This window comes from Dunckerocampus dactyliophorus, chromosome 1, assembly GCF_027744805.1.
Source record: "Dunckerocampus dactyliophorus isolate RoL2022-P2 chromosome 1, RoL_Ddac_1.1, whole genome shotgun sequence".
NCBI lineage: Eukaryota > Metazoa > Chordata > Actinopteri > Syngnathiformes > Syngnathidae > Dunckerocampus > Dunckerocampus dactyliophorus.
The window spans coordinates 9,403,054-9,425,986 of NC_072819.1; the positions used below are offsets into that span (position 1 = coordinate 9,403,054).

Consider the following 22,933-nt stretch of genomic DNA (forward strand, 5'->3'; position numbering starts at 1 on the left):
GTAAAATCTCAGCGCATGAAGGAAAAACATTGTCAGTAATGCATAAAGATGTTAAAACCGTTGGCTTTAGTTTTAACAGTGTTACATGTATGCTGTACATTTTACCTGTATTATAACATATCACAAATCAATCTGTCAATCCTTTCCGGGTGAGGTTTCCCGTGTTCAAATTAAGCCGCAGGCTCTACTCCTGGTAGTGCCTTTCGGTCAATTCTAAGTTTTAGCTTTGCAACCATACTCCCCCTGCAACCCAAAGACTTTGGTTTCCCGGACGCTGCGTAAAAAGCTAGGATGTGAAGCTAGGAGAACCAATATGTGAAGTTAGAAGAATACACACCCGCAAGCTTAAATGCGGCATACAACAGGGGTCAATATTGGCCTCAAAACTGTTCAACCTATACATTAATGACATCTGTAAAGTCACGAAAGACCTGAAGCTGATATTATTTGCATACAATACTACTGCTTTTTGTTCTGGACAAAGCACAGAAGAGCTAAAAAAAAAAGTCACAGATGAAATGACTATATGAAAAATATGGTTTGGTAAAAACAGACTATGCCTGAACTTAAGTAAAACTAAAATAATGTGCCAATTCAATTAGATGGCGTGGATGTTGAAAAGGTGAACGAAAATAAATTTCTGGGGGTCATAATACAGTTTATGAAAATATGAGTTGGAAATCGCACATTAAAATTATACAACATATAAAGTGGCAAGAAATGCCTCAATACTGAATAAATCTCTCCTCTCTTGGTGAGAAAGATTTTATGACATTTTGGGGTAGCAGGTTGCTGTTTGCATTATGCATAATTTTAGGGTTTTTATGCTCTCTCTAAGCAGCATTAGGGATTATTCTAACTGATAGTAGTCCATTTTGTAGTACATTTAGCGAGTGAAGTGTATTTTAAATTATTTCTAGGGATGTCCCGATCCACAATTTTTGGCTTCCGATCTGACTTTTTTTATAGTCCTGCCAATCCGATCTGATACCGATTCTTTTTTTTTTTTAATAGTAAGCTTTTGTTACAAACATACATTTGTAATTGAATAAGGTTATAAAAATAGCTCTTCAAAGCATTCAACATAATGCAACCAAAGTATTGCTGAATTTACTTTTTATTACACAGCATGACCAACAATATTGTTTGGCTTTTGTAACAAACCTCTGTGAGTCAGGTCCCTAATACAATAAAAGATTAAAATAAAAGATTCTAGAGTTTTATTGTCCTATGCACAGTAAAACAGGTAGTTCTGCTATGCAATGACATTCTTGTTCTGTTCATTCTCCCAAAAAAAGAAAAAAAAACAAGGAAAACACAAGAAAATGAATAAGAACATCAAAAACATAAATACCAATAAATTAAGCAACAACAACAGAAGAGACATGAATACAAATAAATAAATAAATAAATATATAGTGCTATGAGTGTGTGCGTGTGTTGCGTGCGGCGTGTGTGAGTGCTTCGTTGATAAGCCTGATGGCCTGTGGGTAAAAGCTGTTTGCCAGCCTTGTGGTCCTGGACTTCAAACTCCTGTAGCGTCTGCCTGACGGTAGGAGTGTGAATAATGAGTGTTGTGGATGTGTGCTGTCCTTGATGAGGTTGTGTGTTCTGCGTAGGACTCTAGATTTATAAATGTCTTGCAGTGAGGGGAGGGCTGCCCCAACAAAGTTCTGTGAGGTCTTGATCACCCGCTGGAGTGCCTTCCTATCGCGTGTTGTACAGTTACTGCACCAAACAGTGATGAAGGCGGTAAGGACACTTTCGATAGTGCATCTATAGAAGCAACTGAGGATTGTGGTGGACATGTCAAATTTCCTCAGTCTTCTCAGGAAGTACAGTCTCCTTTGGGACTTCTTGATAATTTGTTGGGTGTTGTGAGACCAGGTGAGGTCAGCAATATGTCAGCAAGCACATCAGCTAGCTCTGATGAGTAAACCCAAAGTGCACAGCCTGACATGTTGTCTGAGCCTGCTGCTTTTCGTGGGTTTGTTTAGTTCAGAACCCTGCGCACATCAGCTGATGTCACCATGAGAGGTGAGTCCTGTGTGCTCCCCAAGTCCAGCCACCCTCTCTGCTCATCAGGAGTTTGGGTGTCAAAGCGGGCGTAGAACTCGTTCAGCTTGTCTGGAAGTGTGGTTTGGCTGGATGTGGCTACGCTATTCCACTGTCGATACTCCGTGATGTGCAGAAGCCCCGCCCACATGCGCCGAGGGTCTGAGGTGGAATAGTAGCCCTCCAGCTTCTGTCTGTACTGTCTTTTGGCCTCTCGTATGGACCTCCTCGGGTCATATCTGGCCTTTTTGTAGTCCTCAGCGGTGCCCGTGACAAATGCAGTCGAACGAGCACGTAGCTTAGCCTTTACATCACAGTTCATCCACTGTTTTTGGTTAGGGTATTTTCTGTAATACTTGGTGGTGGTAACAGTCTCTATGCATGTGCTAATGTAGCCGGTAACAACAGAAGCATATTCATCCAAATCAACAGTACAGTCTTCCCTCCCCGCTGCAGTTTTAAACACATCCCAGTTTGTGCAGCCAAAGCAGTCCTGAAGTACTTCATCAGTTTCTTCATTCCACACTTTAACTGCTGTACTTACAGGGGGAGCTTGCTTGAGGAGTTGTCTGTATGTTGGATAAAGGAATATGGAGATGTGGTCGGCTTTTCCAAAATGGGGTCTTGGAACAGCCTTCAAAGCACCTTTCATGTTGCAGTAGACTTGGTCCAGGATGTTACTTTCCCTCGTGGGAAAGCTTACATGCTGGTAATATTTTGAGAGAACAGTCCTGAGGTTACAGTGGTTGAAATTGCCAGATATGATGAATACCGCGTCCAATCATTAATGTGCAGGTATCCACTGTTAATTAGTCCACAAAATTAAAATATAGAGATTATTTAGATATAAATTGATATCAGCTGAGAGTCGTACAAATAATTGGCAATGCAGCAAAAACAGGAAGTAGACACCTACCTAAATAAAAACAGTAACGGTGCTAAAATCCCTGAACAGAACCAACACTTCTGCTCAAGTCATCCATGTGGCAGATAGTGGATGGTGGATGTTCTCCTTCTTTACAGTCATCACTCCAAACGTTTAACAAAAAGCCAGAAAAAGAAGCAAAACACACGCTGCGAGGATTTGGTCTTGGTTGAACCCCAGAAAACATCTTTATTTGTTTTTTACTAGTATTTAAGTGCTCACATGGAGCGAGCATTGGGAAAAAAATACAAAGTTAAACCAGATAGCAGTCCAAAAAGGCTGATAGAAAATGACGGTGCATAAAAAGATCACTGTAAAAAAACTAGTGACGTCAAAAGGACGCCCGAGGAGATGAACATCTAGGCCAGCAGGAAGATTGAGTAGCAAAACATGCTAGTCACAAAAAAGATAACAAGAACCGAGGAAAGATCTCGCAGTATTAGCAATTCAAAGATGAAGGACAATCAGGTAAAAGCACTACTAATCGCCATGTGGCTGCTGGTGTGCCTTGTTGTTGCGCCTTGCAACGCTTCCGTCTTAGCCATCTGAAGGCCTGGCTTCTCCTTGGCACTATCTCTAGCCATGGTTCCCAAGTAGACTCATGACACAAGACGCACTTCCTGTCCTTCACTCAATGGGCACGCATCTGTTCCAAACCAAAGGTTCCATACAGAAAAATGTGAATATATATACCCTTCCACTCCAACCATGCATATGTTTGTACGTTTGCAGGTAAAGGATGTGATGAAGGAGGTAATGGCTGGCCTACAGCAGACCAACAGTGAGAAGATTCTGCTGAGCTGGGTTCGTCAGAACACAAGCCAGTATCCACAGGTTGGTATCATCACAGCAGATCAATCAGACACTTCTGAACAGGATTAAAGGGATAGTTCTGATTTTTTGACATGAAGTTGTATGACATCCCCATCAGCAGTGTAGTGCATTGACCGGGACTTACCCCCCACTTGGTCCCGTGAGCCCAGTTCTGATTGGATTTCGGTCATGAGGAACGTAGTTCCAGTTAGTTGCGGGGGCCACTTAAAGGGTAACTTAAAGGCTTATTTATCAGCTTTGCTTAAATATGTTGTATATTGTTTGTAATTATGTTTGATGTTCGTTTTTTGAACGAATGGTAAATTTCAGAAAAAATAATAAAACATGACATTTATAGTACGTGGCGGAAGAAATGTTCACCGACCGCCGCAGAAAAGAAGCATTTCTGGAAGTGACCTTGGCGAAGGGGCAGCTCTCATCTTAGGCAGAGTAAACAAACATGAGAGGATGGACAAGATGGAAAATGTTTACAGTGATTATAGCAAAGATTTGAGCGATGTGTCAATAGTTTTCAAGGAAGAAGAAACATCTGGAGATGAAATAGAGAACTTGCAGAACTTGGGATTAAGCCGTATTTATTCACACCACCGATGATAGGACCATATGTTTGATACAGAGGTGTCCGATGACAAAGACATGCAGATGAAGGTTGGTCAGCTTCAAACACAAAGTGGTAAGTGTAAATTACCTTGGAGTTGCTTATCCTTCAATGATTGTTTTAAATCGGCTTCTTAATAAGCATAAAAGTGTCTTTGGAGCCTCTTTTATTATGTAGTTTGTCGCCGCCCCGCCCCCCTCCATCAACATATCACTGTGATAGTATGTTTTATAACATGTATAATGCTTCGAATGCTTGTCGCTATGGTGGTATATTGTTTAGAATACAATATGTAAATAAGACATTACTTACTGTGTTCTGCGGCAACTTTGACATCATTCTCCTCCTTTTGTCCTGTGTAGCAATGCATCAATAATAGCATCCTAACATCCAAAATGCGTTTCTACCGTACTTTCAAGCCAACGGCTTCTTGGAAAAGTGTTTCTTCATAGCAATCTTCAGTGAAATGAATGCAAGGCGGTGGTCCATTTGTCCTTTGTCTGTGTACTTGCTTCATTCACTGTAGTCTTAAACTCTCACCTTTTGGAAAAGAAAACAAACTTACAGTATCACTGTGAACAGCCAGCGGCAACACAACGTTTTGGCATGACTTCTATTTTGAAGAAAAATGTAACGGAACAAAGGCCAAATGCTTCTTGGAAAGGTGTTTCTTCAGTCTTCAGTGAAATGAATGCGAGGCGGTGGTCCATTTGTCCCTTGTCTGACTTGCTTCATTCACTGTAGTCTTAAACCTTAGTATTTTCGAAAAGAAAGCAAAATTACAGCATCACTTGGACACTGTGAACAGCCAGCGGCAACACAACATTTTGGCATGACTACCATTTTGGTGACAAATATACCGAAAGAAGTCGACGAGCTGCCTCTTGAAGCGTTTGTTTACTGGGCATTAGCTGAGAACTGTTCTTGGGAAACGCCCCTTTTCTAAGGCGTTGAGACCAAAATGGAGCCCGACAGATACAAAAATGTAAAACGTAGAACATAATTACAAACAATATAGAACATATTTAAGCAAAGATGAAAAATCATGTCAGTGACCCTTTAAGTAGAGAGTTTGGCTTCTCACAACAATATGCGTTCAAAAGAGTACAGTAATACATTTGCATCACAAAAATGTCTCCTTGAAAAAATTAGTCCTCACAATCTCTCTGCGTTACTTTTCTCTTTCATTGTATAACTGCATGTTGTTGACTGTCCATTATTGTATATGTGATGACTGGAGCTAGCTAGAACTACGTTCCTCATCACCAAAATCCAACCAGAACTGAGCTGATGGGACCAAGTGGGGGTTCAGTCACTGTCAATGACTGCACTGCTGATGGGGATGTCATACAAATTCATGTCAAAAAATCCAAACTATCCCTTTAAGGAGATGGGACACACAGGGAACACAGGGAAGGGGTTACACAGGGTCCTCTCGAGGTATAGGGAAGAGGAAGTGAGCAGCCTGGATTAATATTTTTTATATGTGTCCCTCAGGTCAACGTGGTCAACTTCTCCAGCAGCTGGAATGATGGGCTGGCGTTCAATGCCCTCATTCACAGCCACAGGTAGTGTGAACACGGGAGCGGGTCTGGGTTTGGACTTGTCTAGGCGCTTATTTTACATCACAACAGTTTTAACATAACATAGCAGTTTTTAAGGGCAATTAGTAGTTTTTAAGTGTCAGGCCCAGTAGCAGGGTTTGAGGTTATATTTCATTGCACGCCACACAAGCTATAGAATTCACGATGAGCACAAGAGCAGGTTATTCAATAAAATCTCATTGTGCACCCCCCTTACCCAAGACCGGAACTGTTCGACTGGAGCTCTGTGGAGGCCAAAGTGTCAGTGATTGACAGACTGGAACATGCCTTCAGTACAGCAGAACGACACCTGGGTATCGACAGACTGCTGGACCCAGAAGGTAATTAACCAACAGACACGCACACACACACACGCACACACATACACACACACACACACTTTTTAGGCATCTTATATGGCTGTTTTAAACATTGGAGTGTTTTATTACAAGTAAAAATGCTTCTTTTGATATTTATTCTTTCCTTGAATAAGATGTAGCAATATGTGTATTATTCTGGTAGTAGTTTGTAGCGCTATACAACTGCACTGCATCATACTGAGAACTTTTTACAGGAGGTATTTGATCTGGTCGGATTACATATTAAGTTTTGGTTCCCTGCCTCTGTGCTTTGATGTACTAAAACCACATGTTGTGGGCTGTGCTACCGACATTAGCTGCCTCGTTAGCATTGAGGCATCACTAGCACGGCCACATCTTGTCAATGTTGTCGTTCATAAAGCTCACGTCGTGGGTCACCATTGTAGACATGTTTTTAAACAAGGCAAGATTAAAGGACGAATGGAATCAACAGTAGCAAGGCAATAATGGCTAAATTGCTACAACAAACACATAACCGCAACTGGAAGTAAAACCCCTCATGGCAAGGTACAACGAGTTGGTGAATCCATCCATCCTTTTTCTATTCCGCTTATCCTAATTAGGGTTGTAATTAGTTATGCTGGAGCCTAGAGTGAATGGTTGTTTGTTTATATGCGCCCTGCGATTGGCTGGCGACCAGTCCATGGTGTACCCCGCCTGTCGCCCGAAGTCAGCTGGGATAGGCTCCAGCATACCCCCGCGACCCTAATGAGGATAAGCGGCATAGAAAATACATGGATGGATGGAATCTGACTTTGCGGAAATCCACATATCATCGTCGGGTCTGGAACCAATTAACCACGATAAACGAGAGATTACTTTATTGCACTGAAGCTTGATGTGAAGAAAATCATGAATTGGAATCAGAATATCTGCCAGAAAAATTGCAATCAGATTTGTCCCTAGCATGGCAGTATTAACCTCGATCGTACCACAACATCGACGTTAAGTCGACGTTGGTCCGAGGTGTGTCGATATAAACGGGTTCCACTGTATAATGAAGTAATGCATCATATATCATCTGGTAAATGCCTGTCAAGTGCCTTTGCACTTTTTAAATGGAAAAAATAAAAGAAAATGTCCAAAAACAAGAACAGACAAAACAAGTGCAAATGAAAAACGACCTGGTGGAAGTCGTTACTGCAAGGTGTCAGAGCACACTCGCGCTCTTGGTTCACCTCCCTGCCCACTGGTGACCTCATTTCCTCGGTGATGCCTCTTTATTGCACCTCATTAGCGCTCCACTCTGTGGTGCATGTCTTTCTTTTTCCACCATGTTCCTTTTTGTCTGACTCTTCATCGTGCCAACAGGAATATACTAGCCACACTTCCTTTCCTTCACCCACCGTTATATCATTGTTAGCAAGCTTGGTTTCACTTTTACAGGTTATCTTTGAAGCGGGCTGTGCGTATGGAAAATCCCACCAGACAGACTTTCCCAGAACAGTTAGATTTATCACTAGAAGTATTATTAGAAGAGTTAGTTTTCTTCCATTTTCACCCATTGTGGGTTCAATGGCCAGGTATACTGATACTTATATACTTATACGACAGACAGAGCTGTGGAAAAATTCTAGAAATGAAATAATAATTAATAACTGAGAGTGTCCAAATAAGCAGATACTACGGCTTAAGGCCAGGAAAGCAACACTTATTATGAACGGAGCAACAAGGAGCAAGGAAGGCGCGGAGTAACAATAGTACAATGTACAGTAACCAGAACCTACCTGTAACGAAAGCCAAACAACTACCGAATTATCAAAAATGAGATTCAAGACATAGAATGGAAGCTACTAGCAAGGAACATGGAAACCAATAGGAATAACCTGACATCTTTTTGGTGTGGACGCAGATCTCATAAATGATGTTAATTGCTGATTGCTTTCACCTGCCGGTGGAATTTTATGAACTACCGAGACACTATCTACAAACCTAAAATCTAGAATCTACATAGTAATAAATACCTGAGTATCCAAAACAGCAGGTAGTGCGGAACACTTACTAGGAACAGAGCAACAAGACAGTCTAGAGAAACAATAGTAAACATTTACAACCAGAACCTACGTGTAATGAAGGCGGAGCAACTTTTGAGAAAACAAAACCAAGAATCAAGACTTAGAACATGGAAGAGGAGGCACCTGAATAGAGAACTCAAGTCAACAACGGGAAACTATGAGGAATAACCTGGAATCTTGCTGGTGTGGACCCAGAGCCTATGAATGCTGCTTCGTTGCCCCGCCTCCAGCCACTACACAAAGCTGTCTGCAAAACAAAGCATACACGAGAAAGGCTGGCGGGAACAGGAAATAAAACCTTTTTATTTCTTCATCTAACTCCTTTTTTTTAACATTTTAACACTTTCCAACTCTGTCGAAAATAGAATTCAGCTAAAAAGTACCAGGATGTGACTTACTACTTACTACTACTACTAAGTAACTATGTAATTTAACTACTACTGCTCTTAGCTACTTGTAAACTAGAACAGTTGTCTACAAAAGTGTGTTTTTTGAGCAAGTGTAGAGATCATACATGGTCCTCCAGTGACCTCAAGAAGATATGATCTATGTCCAAACACTGACGTACTAATGCAAGTTGTCTGCAAACAAAGCAAAGAATGACACGCAGACAACGGGAAGTGATCAAATTAAGTGTTAGTTGGGCTGCAGTCTAGTTTTACAGCTACGTTTTATGTTCCACACTATTGCATTTGGTTAGCAAAAGATGAAAAGAGTTAATTTTGAAGAATTGAAGAAGTTGCTGGAAAATTACATATGAATTTGTCTAAAAGTACTTGACATTAAGATATATCATTTTGTTCTTGTTGTTGACTCATATTCCTAGTTCACAAAAGAAAGATGCTCTTTATATACTGTCCACAATAGTGTTGGGGGGATCAATCCAAATATTGATCGTATCAAAATCGGATTAATACTCGCGTGATGAGCCTGATATATTTCAGTTTTCTTCTGCTTGTGTTCACACATACACTCCTGATCAAAATTTTCAGACTAGTTGAGAAATTGCAAGAATTTACATTTTGCACTGTTGGATTTTAAGGAAATATGCTGTTCATCAGCTGATCAAAATTTTTTCATACCACAGCCTTTGAAAGACAAAATCGTGGCAAAAATGTGGACTCAATGTCATTTTCTGTCAGGTATTCACACTGTCGTGATCTCTTGACGGCAAAGGCAAAAAAGCTTTCTCTCTTTGAACTGCTGAGGTTGCACACAGTGAGGCAGTCATTTGAAACTTCTTCCTGAGGGTTATGGATCCAAAAAGCCAATTGGCCGACCCCAAAAAATGTCACCGGAGGATCTGATTGGCTGTCCGTCAAGACACAGGATGATCCTCGGACCAAATGAAGGTTGTTACTAGTGTCAAGTGCAGTCCAATAACCATCAGACAGCATCTGCAAGAGAAGAATTTTAATAACAAAAAAACGTCTTCAAAGGCCTCGTCTCATTCAACGCCACAAAATTGCCCGTTTGGAATTTGCATGAGAGACCATACATGGGACATTGAAAGGTGGAAGAAAGTTTTATTCTTTGATGAGAAAAATTTAAACTTGACTGTTCTGATGGCTTCCAACGTCACTGGCATGATAAGGAGATCCCACCTGAGATGTTTTCCACACGGCACAACATGATCTGGGGTGCTTTTTCCTTCAGTGGAACAATGGAGCTTCAGGTTGTGCAGGGGCGTCAAATGGGAGCTGGCTATGTGAAGATGTTGCAGGCGGCATCCCTCATGACTGAAGGCCCTGGTCTATGTGGTAATGAGTGGCTTTTTCAACAGGACAACGGTGCAGTTCACGATGCCCGCCTGACAAAGGACTTGACATCACTCTTGGACAATCCTGCATGTTTCTCTGATCAAAATCCAATTGAGAACATTAAATCCAATTGAGAACATTTGGGGATGCCCTCCGTGAAGCCATCTTCACCACCTGGAGCAACATTCCCACTAGCCTCCTGGAAACACTGGCATCAAGCATGCCCAAACAAATTTTTGAGGTGATTAACAAGAATGGCGCAAATAGTCGTTTCTATTTTAGGTGTTTGTTTTTTTTAGCTTTGGTCTAGCTTTGGTCTGATGAACAGCCTATTTCACTTTAACGCTTGTTTGCAATAAATTGCTCACTCAAAAATGTTTTGTCTCCTTTCCATTTGTTCTTTTTTGCATTTTGAAGCTCCACTCACAACCAAAAAACATAAAAAACAGTAATCTCCTCTTTTCTCTGTTTAGATGTGGCAGTGCCTCATCCCGACAAGAAGAGCGTCATCATGTACGTGACGTCGCTCTTCCAGGTGCTTCCGCAGAGCGTTACCATGGAAGCCATCCAGGAAGTGGAGACGCTGCCACGGGCCGGTAGTGCCGCCGGCACCCCCCGCGTGCTGGCCGAGGAACACTACCAGATCCAGACCCAGCAGCGTTTCTCCCAGCAGGTCTAACACACGGATGCATGCACAGACTCATGTGTTATGTCATTGTGTTATGTTGTTAGTTTGCAGTGACATTGTACCACAGGCTTTCCAAAACTGCCTTTTCATCAGGAGAGGTGGGTCTGTGGTGATGTTCTTTGTCTATTCGGTGTTGGCCAAGGCCAAACATGATTCTGTCTTCTCGGCAAGTGAACAAGCTGTCTCTCAAATGGAGTACTTCAGTCAGTGCATTTCAAGAAGCATTACTGTGTGCTTGGGTGTGTTCATGAGTGCGGGAATTTTGACAGTGTATTGCTGTCCCTTACTAGAAATGACGACTGTGGGGGTCACAATCTGGGACCACCAGTGAATGGCGCCAATAAAAATGTCCACTTATGACCCCCCTTACTCCCCTTAACGCTCCGACTTTGACATTGTCCTCCAATTTCAGATCAACATTTGCAATAAAAGTGACTTGTAATTATTCAATTAGATTCAGCTCCAGAACCCTCCCCTTCTCTCTTCAATTGCCATTGTTCACTCTCGACACTATTGAGGTTTACCCCTAAATAAGCCTCACACACTTTAAAGTATAAAATGTGTCATGAATGATAATGTACGATGATGCATGACTAGACGGAATCAAACCATCAAAAGAGCCATATTGCCTCCTCTTCCAGTAAAAAAAATTGTCTGGTGCCGCAAAACATTACACAGCTTATAAACTTGTAAAAATTTTAATCTTTTTAAAATGTTACCTAAAAAACAACACAATTCAGAAAAAAACTGAAGTGCGCTGTGCATGTGTATTCCTACTCTGAAGTACTTTAAAACTTAATTCTGTAAGTCCTTTTGAGTAGTTCTCATATTTGTGTAAAATTAAAACGAAATACAGCAAACTTCAAGATGAAAAAGTTCATCAGAGTTCACATAGCTGCATATCAGTGTTGTTTGCAGAATACCGTTTAAACTCATGGACTTGTGGTGCGTCGGATATTTCACATTCATTTTGAAAATGCACGTCCCTTACTTCGGTGTTTAAAAAAAATCACTGCGCTTGGCGAAAGGAGCCGCAAAAAAAAGGCTGAAGAGCCGCATGCGGCTCCAGAGCCCCTGGTGTAGCCAGTCACCGCACACAACTATGGTGCATTCAAAGACCGCCTAGCAAAGTGCGGGGTCACAACGCTTGACGAAAAACATAATCGGTGAAGCATGAAGACATAAACATGTAAACATTGTGGGGGGGTTTTAACAGTGGTACATGGATGCTGTACAATTTAGCTATTTTATCACATATTTATAAATTATTGCCAACTTTGGATAAATGAATAAATGTGTTCTCACTGAGAAGTACACTGTCAAAACCTGGATATTGCACTCTAAAGGTGTAGGTACAGACGTGCACGAATTGAGACACAGCTAAACTAATTTGGGCCAAGCTGGAGACATGCTAACATTTTCAAGAGGATATATTCATTCATGTTTTCACGCAGAGCCCATCAGGCCACCTGAAATGTGTGGAAAATGACCTGGCAGCGATGCAGCCTTAATGCAGATGGTCTCCTCCACCCGAGATAGAAATCCAGCTGCCAGCAGAGACACGAGTTTGCAGCTTGCAGAGACATCGAGCTTGATTCAGCCTTGAAGCTGATGAGAAAATTGATTGGAGGATTAAAAGCGTGAGAAGAGGCCTGATGTTGAGCTTTAATTAAGGCCTCAACTTAAAGTGAAAATCTATCGTTGTTCCTACATCATTGCTCCGCATCACAATTCCACCTCCAAAGAGCAGAAGAAGAACACACGCATAACTTTCAGAAAATTCATTCTGCCTTTGAGGGTACGCACATGGAGCGGGCGTAGGGAAAAAGATAGAAGGTATCAACAAGATAGAAATACAGAAAACAAGGAGCATCGTGACAGAATAAGCTGGTAACAGAAAATGACAGCGAAGCATCGAGGCCAGCAGGAAGAGTAGCAAACGGTGCTAGCCACAAAAAAGGCAACATGTACACTTAATAATTAAGCCTGCTTGATTTTTTTCTTGCTTAAATTTGAGATTGTGATTCTCTTATGGGTCCTGCCAAGACCATCAAAACAGTGTTGCCAATTTTGCGACTTTGGTGCTACGTTTAGTGAGTATTCAAACCCTTCTAGCGACTCTTTTTCAAAAAAAGCGACAAATATAGAAACCTTTTCTTGTTATTCGAGACTCTAATATGAAAGTCTGTATCATTGTTAAGGCTGGACCACCACCACCTGCATACAGGTGGTATTTGGGTTACGAATAAGTTCTGTTCCTATAACGTGTAGTGTAAGTGAGAACTCATACCTAAATTAACAATTAAATCACTCAAACTACACAGAACACATGAAGGCCATGAAATACAGTAACATTACACAAAATACAAGAATTCAATGAAAAGGTAATAAAACAAAAACACTATGCTGCTTAGCTATTATGTCGCTTTCAGAGGAGCATATCCTTTAACATGCTCAAGGATACTGTAGCGACTGTGGCAGTTATGTGTAGTGTTAAAGAGTTTTGTGTTTTATGTCTGTTTTATGTTTTATATCTGTCTGTGAACGTGACATGAGTATTGATTGCCAGAGGAGGACAGCTCTGTGCAGAGAGGACAGTTGAGTTTGCTGATGTTGTTTTGGCTCTGACAGTAGCTCTTTTGTTGATATTGTTGATCGACCGCCTCCTCGTCACCCTTAAAATGTCCGGGTAGATGTTAAAATATGGTCTTTATCCTCAATGATGTTTCTGACAGTCGAGTGCATGAGCCGCACATTGTATATCCTTTGGCTCTAGTGAGTTCTGGAGCAAGTCTTGTGTTTAAGGATCAAAATTCAGTTTTTAATTCATTTATAGTCCATGTTTGTAACCCTGAAACAGCGTAGTACGTGTTTCGGAGAAAAAGGGGTTCACAAAGTCGGACTGTACGCCCCCTGAACGAGTCAAAAACAGATAGAAAATTTGATGATTACATCATTTAGATGACTTCCAGGACTGCCGCTGATTTTCATACTGAGGAGTTAGCAACACTGCAGACCTGCTTGCACACTTGGAAATCTTGTAGAAAGTCTTCCTGGAAGAGCAGAAGAGGCCAGGATGGCTGAAAATGAGGCAACAATTCCATATTTTCTTCCACTTTCTGTAGCTTTAATGGCCATGAGCATCGGAAGGAAATGAACTGCAAATTGAGACAGACTCTCTGAGTGGAGAGGCTGCCGCGGGGTGGGGCCGAGATCAAATTTCAAATAGCAAATTAGATCCACCGACTGTGACCTTTACTGCTCAGTAATGCTGAGGTCAGTGTCCTGCTATCACATTGAATCACGGCAGGGTTGAAAGCGCTTCCTGGAAGTAATGGCTGGTAATATTATTACCTCGCTCCACATAATGGCTGCATCAGCCCTCCCTGCAAGGAAAAAGGTGTCGGTTTAGACAGCCTGCATAGTGAATAAAGATGTCCGACGCAGACATAAAGCGCCACAGCAGACAAGTACTCAATAAAAGCGGAGTCAAGGGAAGAGGAGAAAGAGTTACTATTATCCCTCTACCCCCTCATCTGTCATCATCAGAGATGTCACCGCCTCTTTGTATCAGCACCTGGGATGGAAGCAGGTCCCAGACATCAGCTTTTAAGGTTTATGACAACTGTTTAGTCAGCTTTTCTTTTCCTGATAACTCCTTTGTGGTAAAATGGGCTTTCACTTGTGTAATGCTTTTCTACCTTCAATACGGTTTGACACCTTGTTCATCTACTGATGGCACAGCATCAGGAGCAGATGGTCTTATCTTAGGGATACTTACACATGGTCATGGGAACGCTGAGGATCGAACTCGCCGCCCTGTTTTTGATGCACTACACTAGTGGTTCTCGATAGTTGGCCAGCGGGCCACATCTGGCCCGTCAAAGCACTTCACTTGGCCTCCAAAAAATGTAACGCACGGGTAGGGAACCTATGGCTCGGGTGCCAGTTATGGACTGCATCCTGGCTCTAAGACATTTCTTCACATGATAAAATTTATTTGTTTTAATTTTTTTTGCTGACATTTTAAAGTAATACATTACTGATATCACAGTGTTAAAAATAACATTCAAATCCATTCCATCCATTTTCAACCAGAATTCCGGTGGCCAGAGTCAATGCCAGCCGTGCTTCTGATATTTTCCGGGTCAGACACCAAAACTTGATTATTACTGGAACTTGGGGTAGCCTACCTGGGTCTTTGAGGTGTCAAGAAGTAAGCTTCCCTCCTTTTAATCAAATAGTCAGCTAGTTAATTCTGCAGAGCCAACCCTTTTGACGAAGAATATTGCAAAAAGAAAGAAAGATGCAGAGTACGGTGCAAAACCATGCAGCACCAGAAGTCGCATTAATGGTAAGAAGTATTTTATATATTATTGTATAGCTTCAGTAACAATGCTATTAAAAATAATAAATTCAGAGACTTATTATATTCTAAAATTGCTCGTCTTGTTTAAAAATGCACGCTTGTAGTTGAATTCAGTGTTAAAAAATATTAAATCGCTCTCACGGAAATACATTTTAAAATATGTGGCTTTCATGGCTCTCTTAGCCAAAAAGGTTCCCGAACCCTGATGTAAACCATTCAGTCTAAGTATAGATGTGCTCGGTCATAAAGTACTTTCTCCGCTCTGCAGGAACGCTCTGCATGCGTCACAATGAAGCAACAGTAGAAGAAGACGCCTTGCATGAAAAAAATGGCTATCGACTTGAAAAAAGAAAAGCAGACAATGAAAATTGGACTTTTAACTCCGACTGGAATATAAAATATGCATTTCCTGGAAATGCAGTTACTTTATAACAAGGAAAATGCTATTTGGAAGTAGTATAACCTGCGGACTTTCAGAGGAAACATCACAACTTTGACACACACCATAACCCCTGATTATTGACGGGTAGCTCTGGATTTGTTTTTATTTTGACCCATGCAAGATTCTGGACTTTAGTGGCTTGCTGCAGTACAGCTAATATGAGTTTGTTAACACTGACAAAGGCTAAAAAAATACTACAGTAATCCCTTGTCGCCTCACACTTTGAATTTTGCAGCTTCGCTATATTACGGTTTTTCAAAAATATATTAATTAATAAATCATTGCTGTTTTGTGGTTAAATATGGCCTACTACCAGTAAAAAAAAAGCATATTTCAGCACATTTTACATATTTTTGGCCTAAATTACGTGTTTTCAAGCATAAAATTGACTAAACAAACTAAAATACAAATATAAGGCGTCTAGCACCATTGCTGGAAGAACAGGCTTTTATTGCAAGTTTGAATAATCTCACGACAGACACAATAATCCCTAATTTGAACTACTGTTGGGGCCGTAACCCACACCAAGCTAAAATTCAACTCTGAGCCCTCGACATCACTTCCTGTCCGCCCTTCACTCCCCAGCACTGGATCACATTTACAGCAATACACTCAAGCACGAGTCTTACAGGGTTTCCCCTAAAATGTTTTGAAGCTGTGGTGGTGGGAGGGCGGACTCCCACTGCTGTGTCGCGGCGCTGCTGCGTCTGCAATTTTTTTTTTTTTATGACAAATATCAATTTTTTATGACTTATTTATTTATTATTTATTTACCTGTTTTCAACAACGAGCAGAACATGAACTGAGAACATTGCAAAACTTTAATTTAATGACAAAACACACTCAGTGTGCTCATTTGCCATGAAATACAGGTGTGATGTTTGAATAGAACACTTACAAAAATACGAAGACATGAAGTAAATATTATTTGTTGAAATACTCAACATCAGCATCTGTTGGAGACCCCTGTGATAGCGCCACTGTATAAAGCTGTACACATGATGTGTTTCTGTTGCATAATTAGTAACTAGTGTTTTGAAGACAAGCCATAAGTATTATAATGACAACAAGAGAGCAAGATTGTTAAGCGACACTTTACAAAAGTAAGTTGTGATGATGATCGTAGCTCGTACTGTAGCTCGTCAGTGGGACAAAAACAAGCTAGCTAGATGCCGCCAGCCAGGCACGTAAACAGAAATGCCAGAAAGTGGAATGAGATAGATGACAGAGGAATAATAGTTGCATCGTTCAGAGTGGCTAACGTTCATGCTATTTTATGGACTTATTGATGACGTATGCTGGTTTCAGAGAGTTTTTTGTTCTTGACGTTTTACATTTGTGCTTGTGTTTTGATTTATTTTCGTACAGTGATGTACAGCATGGGCATAGTGATTATGACTAGTCTTTATTATGAATACAGCAATATAGCCAGAGCCTCGTTGCCCTTGGTTCCGGGGTATTTCAGGCACAAGAGCGCCCGTGTGGTGCCTGCAGCAGGTTGCACCAATCAGCAGTTTGCCATGAGCCAAGTGATGCCGCAGTGTGTTAGTCTTGGCTGATCCGCATTGAAAGAGCCAGCGGAAAGAGAGACAGCGAAAGTCTAGCATGTTAAGAGGAAAGACAGTATGCATGCGATGGTGTGGACAAGGTGAGGGAGGGTGAGTGATAGCTACAGAGGTGCAAGTGGAGATGGCGAGAAATTAAATATTCACAGAGCCGGTGGCGTTGCTGCTCCACTGTGGAATAAGCACCCACATGGGTTGTCTGGACACTGTCCCATCTGTCCCAATCCTTCACTGCTTTTTGTCTCATCATGGTACCTTTGGGCAACCTGAAAGATAGTCCAAAAGGGGTCTTTAAATACTTTCTGATGTACTTCATAATGTAACCATTTGGACTTGCATCCTTTAATCAGTGCAGCATTGTGCAGCTTTCAGAATCTAGACTTACAACATACGAAGAGGCATGCGAATCTCTGACAGTACTGTGCAAGCCAGGAGTGTCCAAAGTGCGGCCCGGTGGCCATTTGTGGCCGGCAGGTCATTTTTTATTGGCTTATTCTCACGCCTCCCGTATCCTTCAGTTTTTTTCAGTATGTGTATGTTTACAGTTATTTATGACATACGCTGGTCTCGGAGTGCTTGCCTGCTTTCTCCTTTAAGTGCTTGCGGTTTTAATTGTCTTCAGTTTTTCTAAAACTTTATTTTGTTGTATGTGTATATTGATACAGATGAAGTGTTGCGCAGCAGTTACCAAAGCAACACAAATGCAACCACGCTGCCCCCTGAACTGGACTGAATTTTTTTGTTAAATTCAAATGCATACAATAATTGTACTAAGCAGGTGCTGACGTAAATACTGTATATGTAATATACAGGGTGTCCCTAAAGTCTGGCCTTACAATATGCACAAATGATAGATAGATAGATGTGTTTGCCCCCTTCCCCATTTCATATTTTTTCCCATCTTTGTCATACTTAAAATGTTTCAGATCATCAAACAATATTAAATATTAGTCAATGACATTTATTTTTGTTATTACTAAGGGAGAAAAAAAAATCCAAACCTACATAGCCCTGTGGAAAAAGTGTTTGCCCCCTAAACCTAATAAATGGTTGGGCCACCCTTAGCAGCAACAACTGCGACCAAGCGTTTGTGATAACTTGCAATGAGTCTTATACTGTGGAGGGATTTTGGCCCACTCATCTGCAGAATTTATGGTTCCATTTATCACAGCAAGTCTTCCAGGTCCTGAATCAGCAAAACAGCCCCAGACAATCACACTACCACCACCATATTTAACTGTTGGTATGATGTTCTTTTTCTGAAATTCATTATTACTTTTACGCCAGATGTCATAATAAAATATAATAATAGTTAAATAATAAAAAGTTTAATTTAAAAACAGCATTTTGTGTTCAGTTCTGTGGTCATTGACTAATATTTAAATTTGTTTGATGATCTGAAACATTTACGGGTGACAAACATGCAAATATATATATATATATATATATATATATATATATATATATATATATATATATATATAGTATTCTGTGTGATATTTTATATACACTGTAATTCTTTCAAGATTCAAGAGTTTTATTGTCATATGCACAGTAAAACAGGTAGTTCTGCTATGCAATGAAATTCTTGTTCTGTTCATTCTCCCAAAGAAAGAAAGAAAGAAAAACACAAGAAAATGAATAAGAACAGAATAAACATTAATACCAATAAATTAAGCAACAACAACAGAAGAGACATTAGCTTTTCCAAAATGGGGACTTGGAACAGCCTTCTAAGCACCTTTCATGTTGCTGTAGACTTGGTACAGGATGCTAATTGCCCTTGTGGGAAAGCCTACATGCTGATAACATTTGGGGAGAACAGTCCCGAGGCTCTGTGTCCACAAGACGCTGAAGTCCTATCTCCCCGGCAAACGGCAAATGTCTCCAACTGGACCGCCGAGTCCGGTATATCTTTTGTCCAGCCAGGCCTCCGCGGGCACACAGCACTCTCCGATCTCACGTAGAATCCTTGCTCGCAGCTCGTCCATCCTGTCTTCGAGAGAGAAAACGCTGGCCAGCAGCAGGCCCGGTAGCGGTGGCCCAGTCGCTCCAGCTTTTAGCCTAGCACGCAGGCCGCCCCTCCTGCCTCGCCTCCGCCCCGGATGCTTCGCTCGCCGGGCATTCAGCTCACCAGGCCCGCAGGCTGCTGCGTCCTCCCAACGCAGAAGAAAGCCCGTCCGAGAGGCTGAACGAAAGCTCACGGTGAACCCCGCCGATGTTCAAAAGTTGTCTCTACGTTGCAATGCAACGCAGCACGTTGAATGTCCAATATGTTCTTTTCATATAGTTACAGTATATTTTGTAGGTGTTTTGTAGAACACCCCAATTTTTCCAGTTATTTATAGAAATTCAAGTCGTTCAAGTCCAATGAATAGCTTGAAATTGTCCAACGGTAAATGGTGAAGTGCCAGGGGTAAAAAAAAAAAAGGGTAAGGTTACCCAAAGCTGAAAAAATACATACCTGTATATTTCAGAATTATATAAAAATGCCTGTTTCAGGTACCAGACAATGGGTAAACAATTTAAAGCTGTTCTGCACAAATGGGGGTGAATCAAGCCTTGGCAGCTGGTGCTACTAATTCCTGCAGGAGTTCCAGGTTCTGGAGTAGTTACTACCTCCTATGCATAAAAACAGTGTTCGGAACACACTGTGGTACTATAGCATGAGTTGAACAGTACTGAACTGGAGAAAGCAATTTGTTGCCACAAAAATGGCAACAAAAAAGGTGACGCTGGGAACGCAGAGTGCAGGTTGGATGGCAAGATTTATAGTGTGCTGAAAGCACTTAATGTGCGGTTCCAATCCTGCCTCGTGCACTGCCTTGTGTATTATTATTTATATCTGTATGTATACAGTATATATATGTATATATATATATTATTAGTATTACCTGTATTATCATGCCATAGCTCACAGTCTGATTGATTCCTTGCTGCCCTGTTCCCCCCACACAGTTTTTCTCTTAAACGAGAAATATTGCCACGTTTTAATCTCACAAGGTCTCGTTGCAAGAGATTTTGTGACACCCCTAGTATAATATGTGTATGCCAATGTGTCCAGACTTTAGTGACACCCTGCATAATAAATCGTATACAGCGTTCCCTCGCTACATCGCGGTTCACCTTTCGCGGACTCGCTGTTTCGCAGAATTTTTATGAATGTGCATTGTGTACTGATTGGCAAAGGGAGAACCGACACGTTGTGTCTGCATCATGATTGGCTAAGGGAGAACCCACGCATTGTGTTCTGCATCTTGATTGGCTAAGGGACTGTAGACTATTGTCAATCAGTCTCCTCCGTGCCTTCCTGTGCAGTACAGAATGCGTTCAGCTTGCCAAATTTACATAAATGTTCGCTAATAGTGTGGCTCTCAAGTGCTGTATGTTTGCAAGTTTTATCCCCGACAACACCCACAATGTCGACGAAACATTCTTCACCATCAAAGGCACCTGCGGTTGCACCCAAAAGACAGAGGAGCCAGCCGTCACACAAAAATTTGGACTTCTGGACATGCTGAAGGAAAGCAGTAGTTAGTCGCTGTAGAGCGTCATTACAGAATATTGTAAATGAATCTTCGGTTCATGGAGGACGACGAAGAGGAGTAAAATACGACAGGAGCAATATGTTTTAACAAGGATACAAAAAACGCTACAGCCGAACGGCGTCAGGAAAAAGAGGCACGATCAGAGGAGTGAAATACGTTTGAGTCACTTAATAATTTCACTTATTGTGGGATATTTTGGGAACCTATCCTTGTGATAAATTAAACGAGGGAACACTAATGCATTGTACAAAAGAGTTTCATAATTTAAATAATATGTAAAAATAACTCCGTTACACACAACACGCACAAAATAACAATTAAACTTTTATGTTATTTATTTATATCATATATATTAAATTCAACAAATGACACTACATGACAGTTTTGTGAACTTAACAAGCAGTTAACATTTGTTTAAACTTGTATGAATGTTAAGGTACTCGCGTTTCTTGTACTGTTCATAAAGCATGTATGAGGGGAAGAAATGAATTCTCGTCATATTATTTACTATTGGAAAGAAGAGCAGAAGTTAGAACAACTTGCAAATCAACCAGCGACATGGACTGGATTGTATTTGATGTTGGAGGTTCCACTATATGTTAACTTTTGTCATTGTACTTTGTAGTGGTGGCGGACTTACGTCATACTAAAAGCTGTTTCTGACATTTAAGTTACCTCGTTGAGCTACAAGATGGAGCGAAAACACATTAAAACTTACTGTAACGTGTACTGTGACCTCATGACGTAGAATTAAACAAGACGCGATTCAGTCACATTAAGCTAATTAAGCACAGCAAATTGCCTCCTGGCTCCAACTTCATTAATCAGCAGTAGATCATTTTCTCAGCCTTCTCTTGGTGTCAATGTAGATATTTTTATTTAGCATCTCTAATTAGCGATGAAATACAACTCAGTTCTGGTCTTTTGCCTCCAACTTTCAACATTTAGATGATGAATGACAGAAGACGGCACGTGAGCATGTGATGCAGTTCTGTGCTATTGTGTGTCTTATTCTGTGCTCCGTGTGTCTCCATTCTTCTCTCATGTCCGCAACGTCTGCCACATTTCCATCCAGGATTTTTTGTTTGCAAAAATAACAAAAGAAAGAAAAAGTTATAAATGAATTTGTATTTGACAGAGAGAAATACGTATTTGATCCCAGTACTCAAAGGTGGTTTAGTAGTGGGTGGAGAAAGCCTTGTTAGCAAGCAAACAGGCCGGATGTTTCTTGTAGTTGCTCACCAGGGTTGCACACATCTCAGGAGGGATTTTGGTCAGAGAAACATCTCCAAAGTAGAATGTTTCCACCTCCATGTTTGACAGTAGGGATGGTGTTGGTGGACTCATAGTCACCATTTCTCTACCTCCAAACACGCCCAGGTGCCAACAACCTCCATTTTGGCGTTATGTGGCCACATCACATTCTCCCAAGCCTTCTGTGAGTCATTCAGGTGTTGATTGTCAAACGTTCAGATGGGTCTGTACATGTCTCTTCTTGAGCAGGGCGACTTTGCGGGCACTGCAGGACCTCAGTCTGATACAGCAAATTGTCTTACCAAGGCGCTTCTTGCTGACTGTGCTCCCAACTCCCTTGACATCATTAACCAGCTCCTCCCTTGTCATTCGGGGCTGCTCCCTCACCTTTCTCACAATCATCCTTACCCTACCATGTGAAATCTTGCATGGAGCTCCAGAGCGAGGGTGACTGACCTTTGTTATCTTGTATTTCGTCCCTGAGGTCCTTTGACAGCTCTTTGGTCTGGCCCGTGGTGCCCAAGAGGTTTGATTGGAAGAGAGTGTTTTATCCACATAACAAACTGAAATTATGAGTACTTTCTTAAAGGGACAGGACCCATTTGTGTGTTTCATGGACACATATTCAGGGGATCAATGATCAGGGGATCAAATACTTATTTCTCTCAATCTAATACAAAATAATTTGTAACTTTTGTTTAATGTTTTCGTCTGGATTTTTAAAAAGACGTGTCTCTTTCTGTTCAAATTAACCTACAATACCGCCTCACTACCACATTGCAATCCTACACCATATTCTTCCTACATGTTATTTGTTGGGAAATACAGTATGTCACATTGCATCGACTGGTAGCATCAATGTTAACTAAACACTTTCAACTAAGTTTGGTTGGGTCTTTCAAATAGTATATGTATAT

The 22,933-nt window shown here is 41.1% G+C and overlaps 1 protein-coding gene across 13 annotated transcripts in view; it reads left to right on the forward strand.

The window, feature by feature from the left end:
• dmd (dystrophin) overlaps positions 1 to 22,933 on the forward strand; it is a 235,406-nt gene that overhangs the window by 65,526 nt on the left and 146,947 nt on the right. For all 13 annotated transcript variants that reach the window (XR_008569972.1, XR_008569973.1, XM_054772711.1 and 10 more), the window contains exons 6-9: positions 3,713 to 3,814; positions 5,910 to 5,980; positions 6,218 to 6,336; positions 10,624 to 10,823. Coding sequence is in view for 11 of the 13 variants with exons in the window: in XM_054772711.1 (XP_054628686.1) it covers positions 3,713 to 3,814; positions 5,910 to 5,980; positions 6,218 to 6,336; positions 10,624 to 10,823 (492 nt within the window). In the remaining 2 variants the exon portion in view is untranslated. The remainder of the gene's footprint in view (positions 1 to 3,712; positions 3,815 to 5,909; positions 5,981 to 6,217; positions 6,337 to 10,623; positions 10,824 to 22,933) is intronic.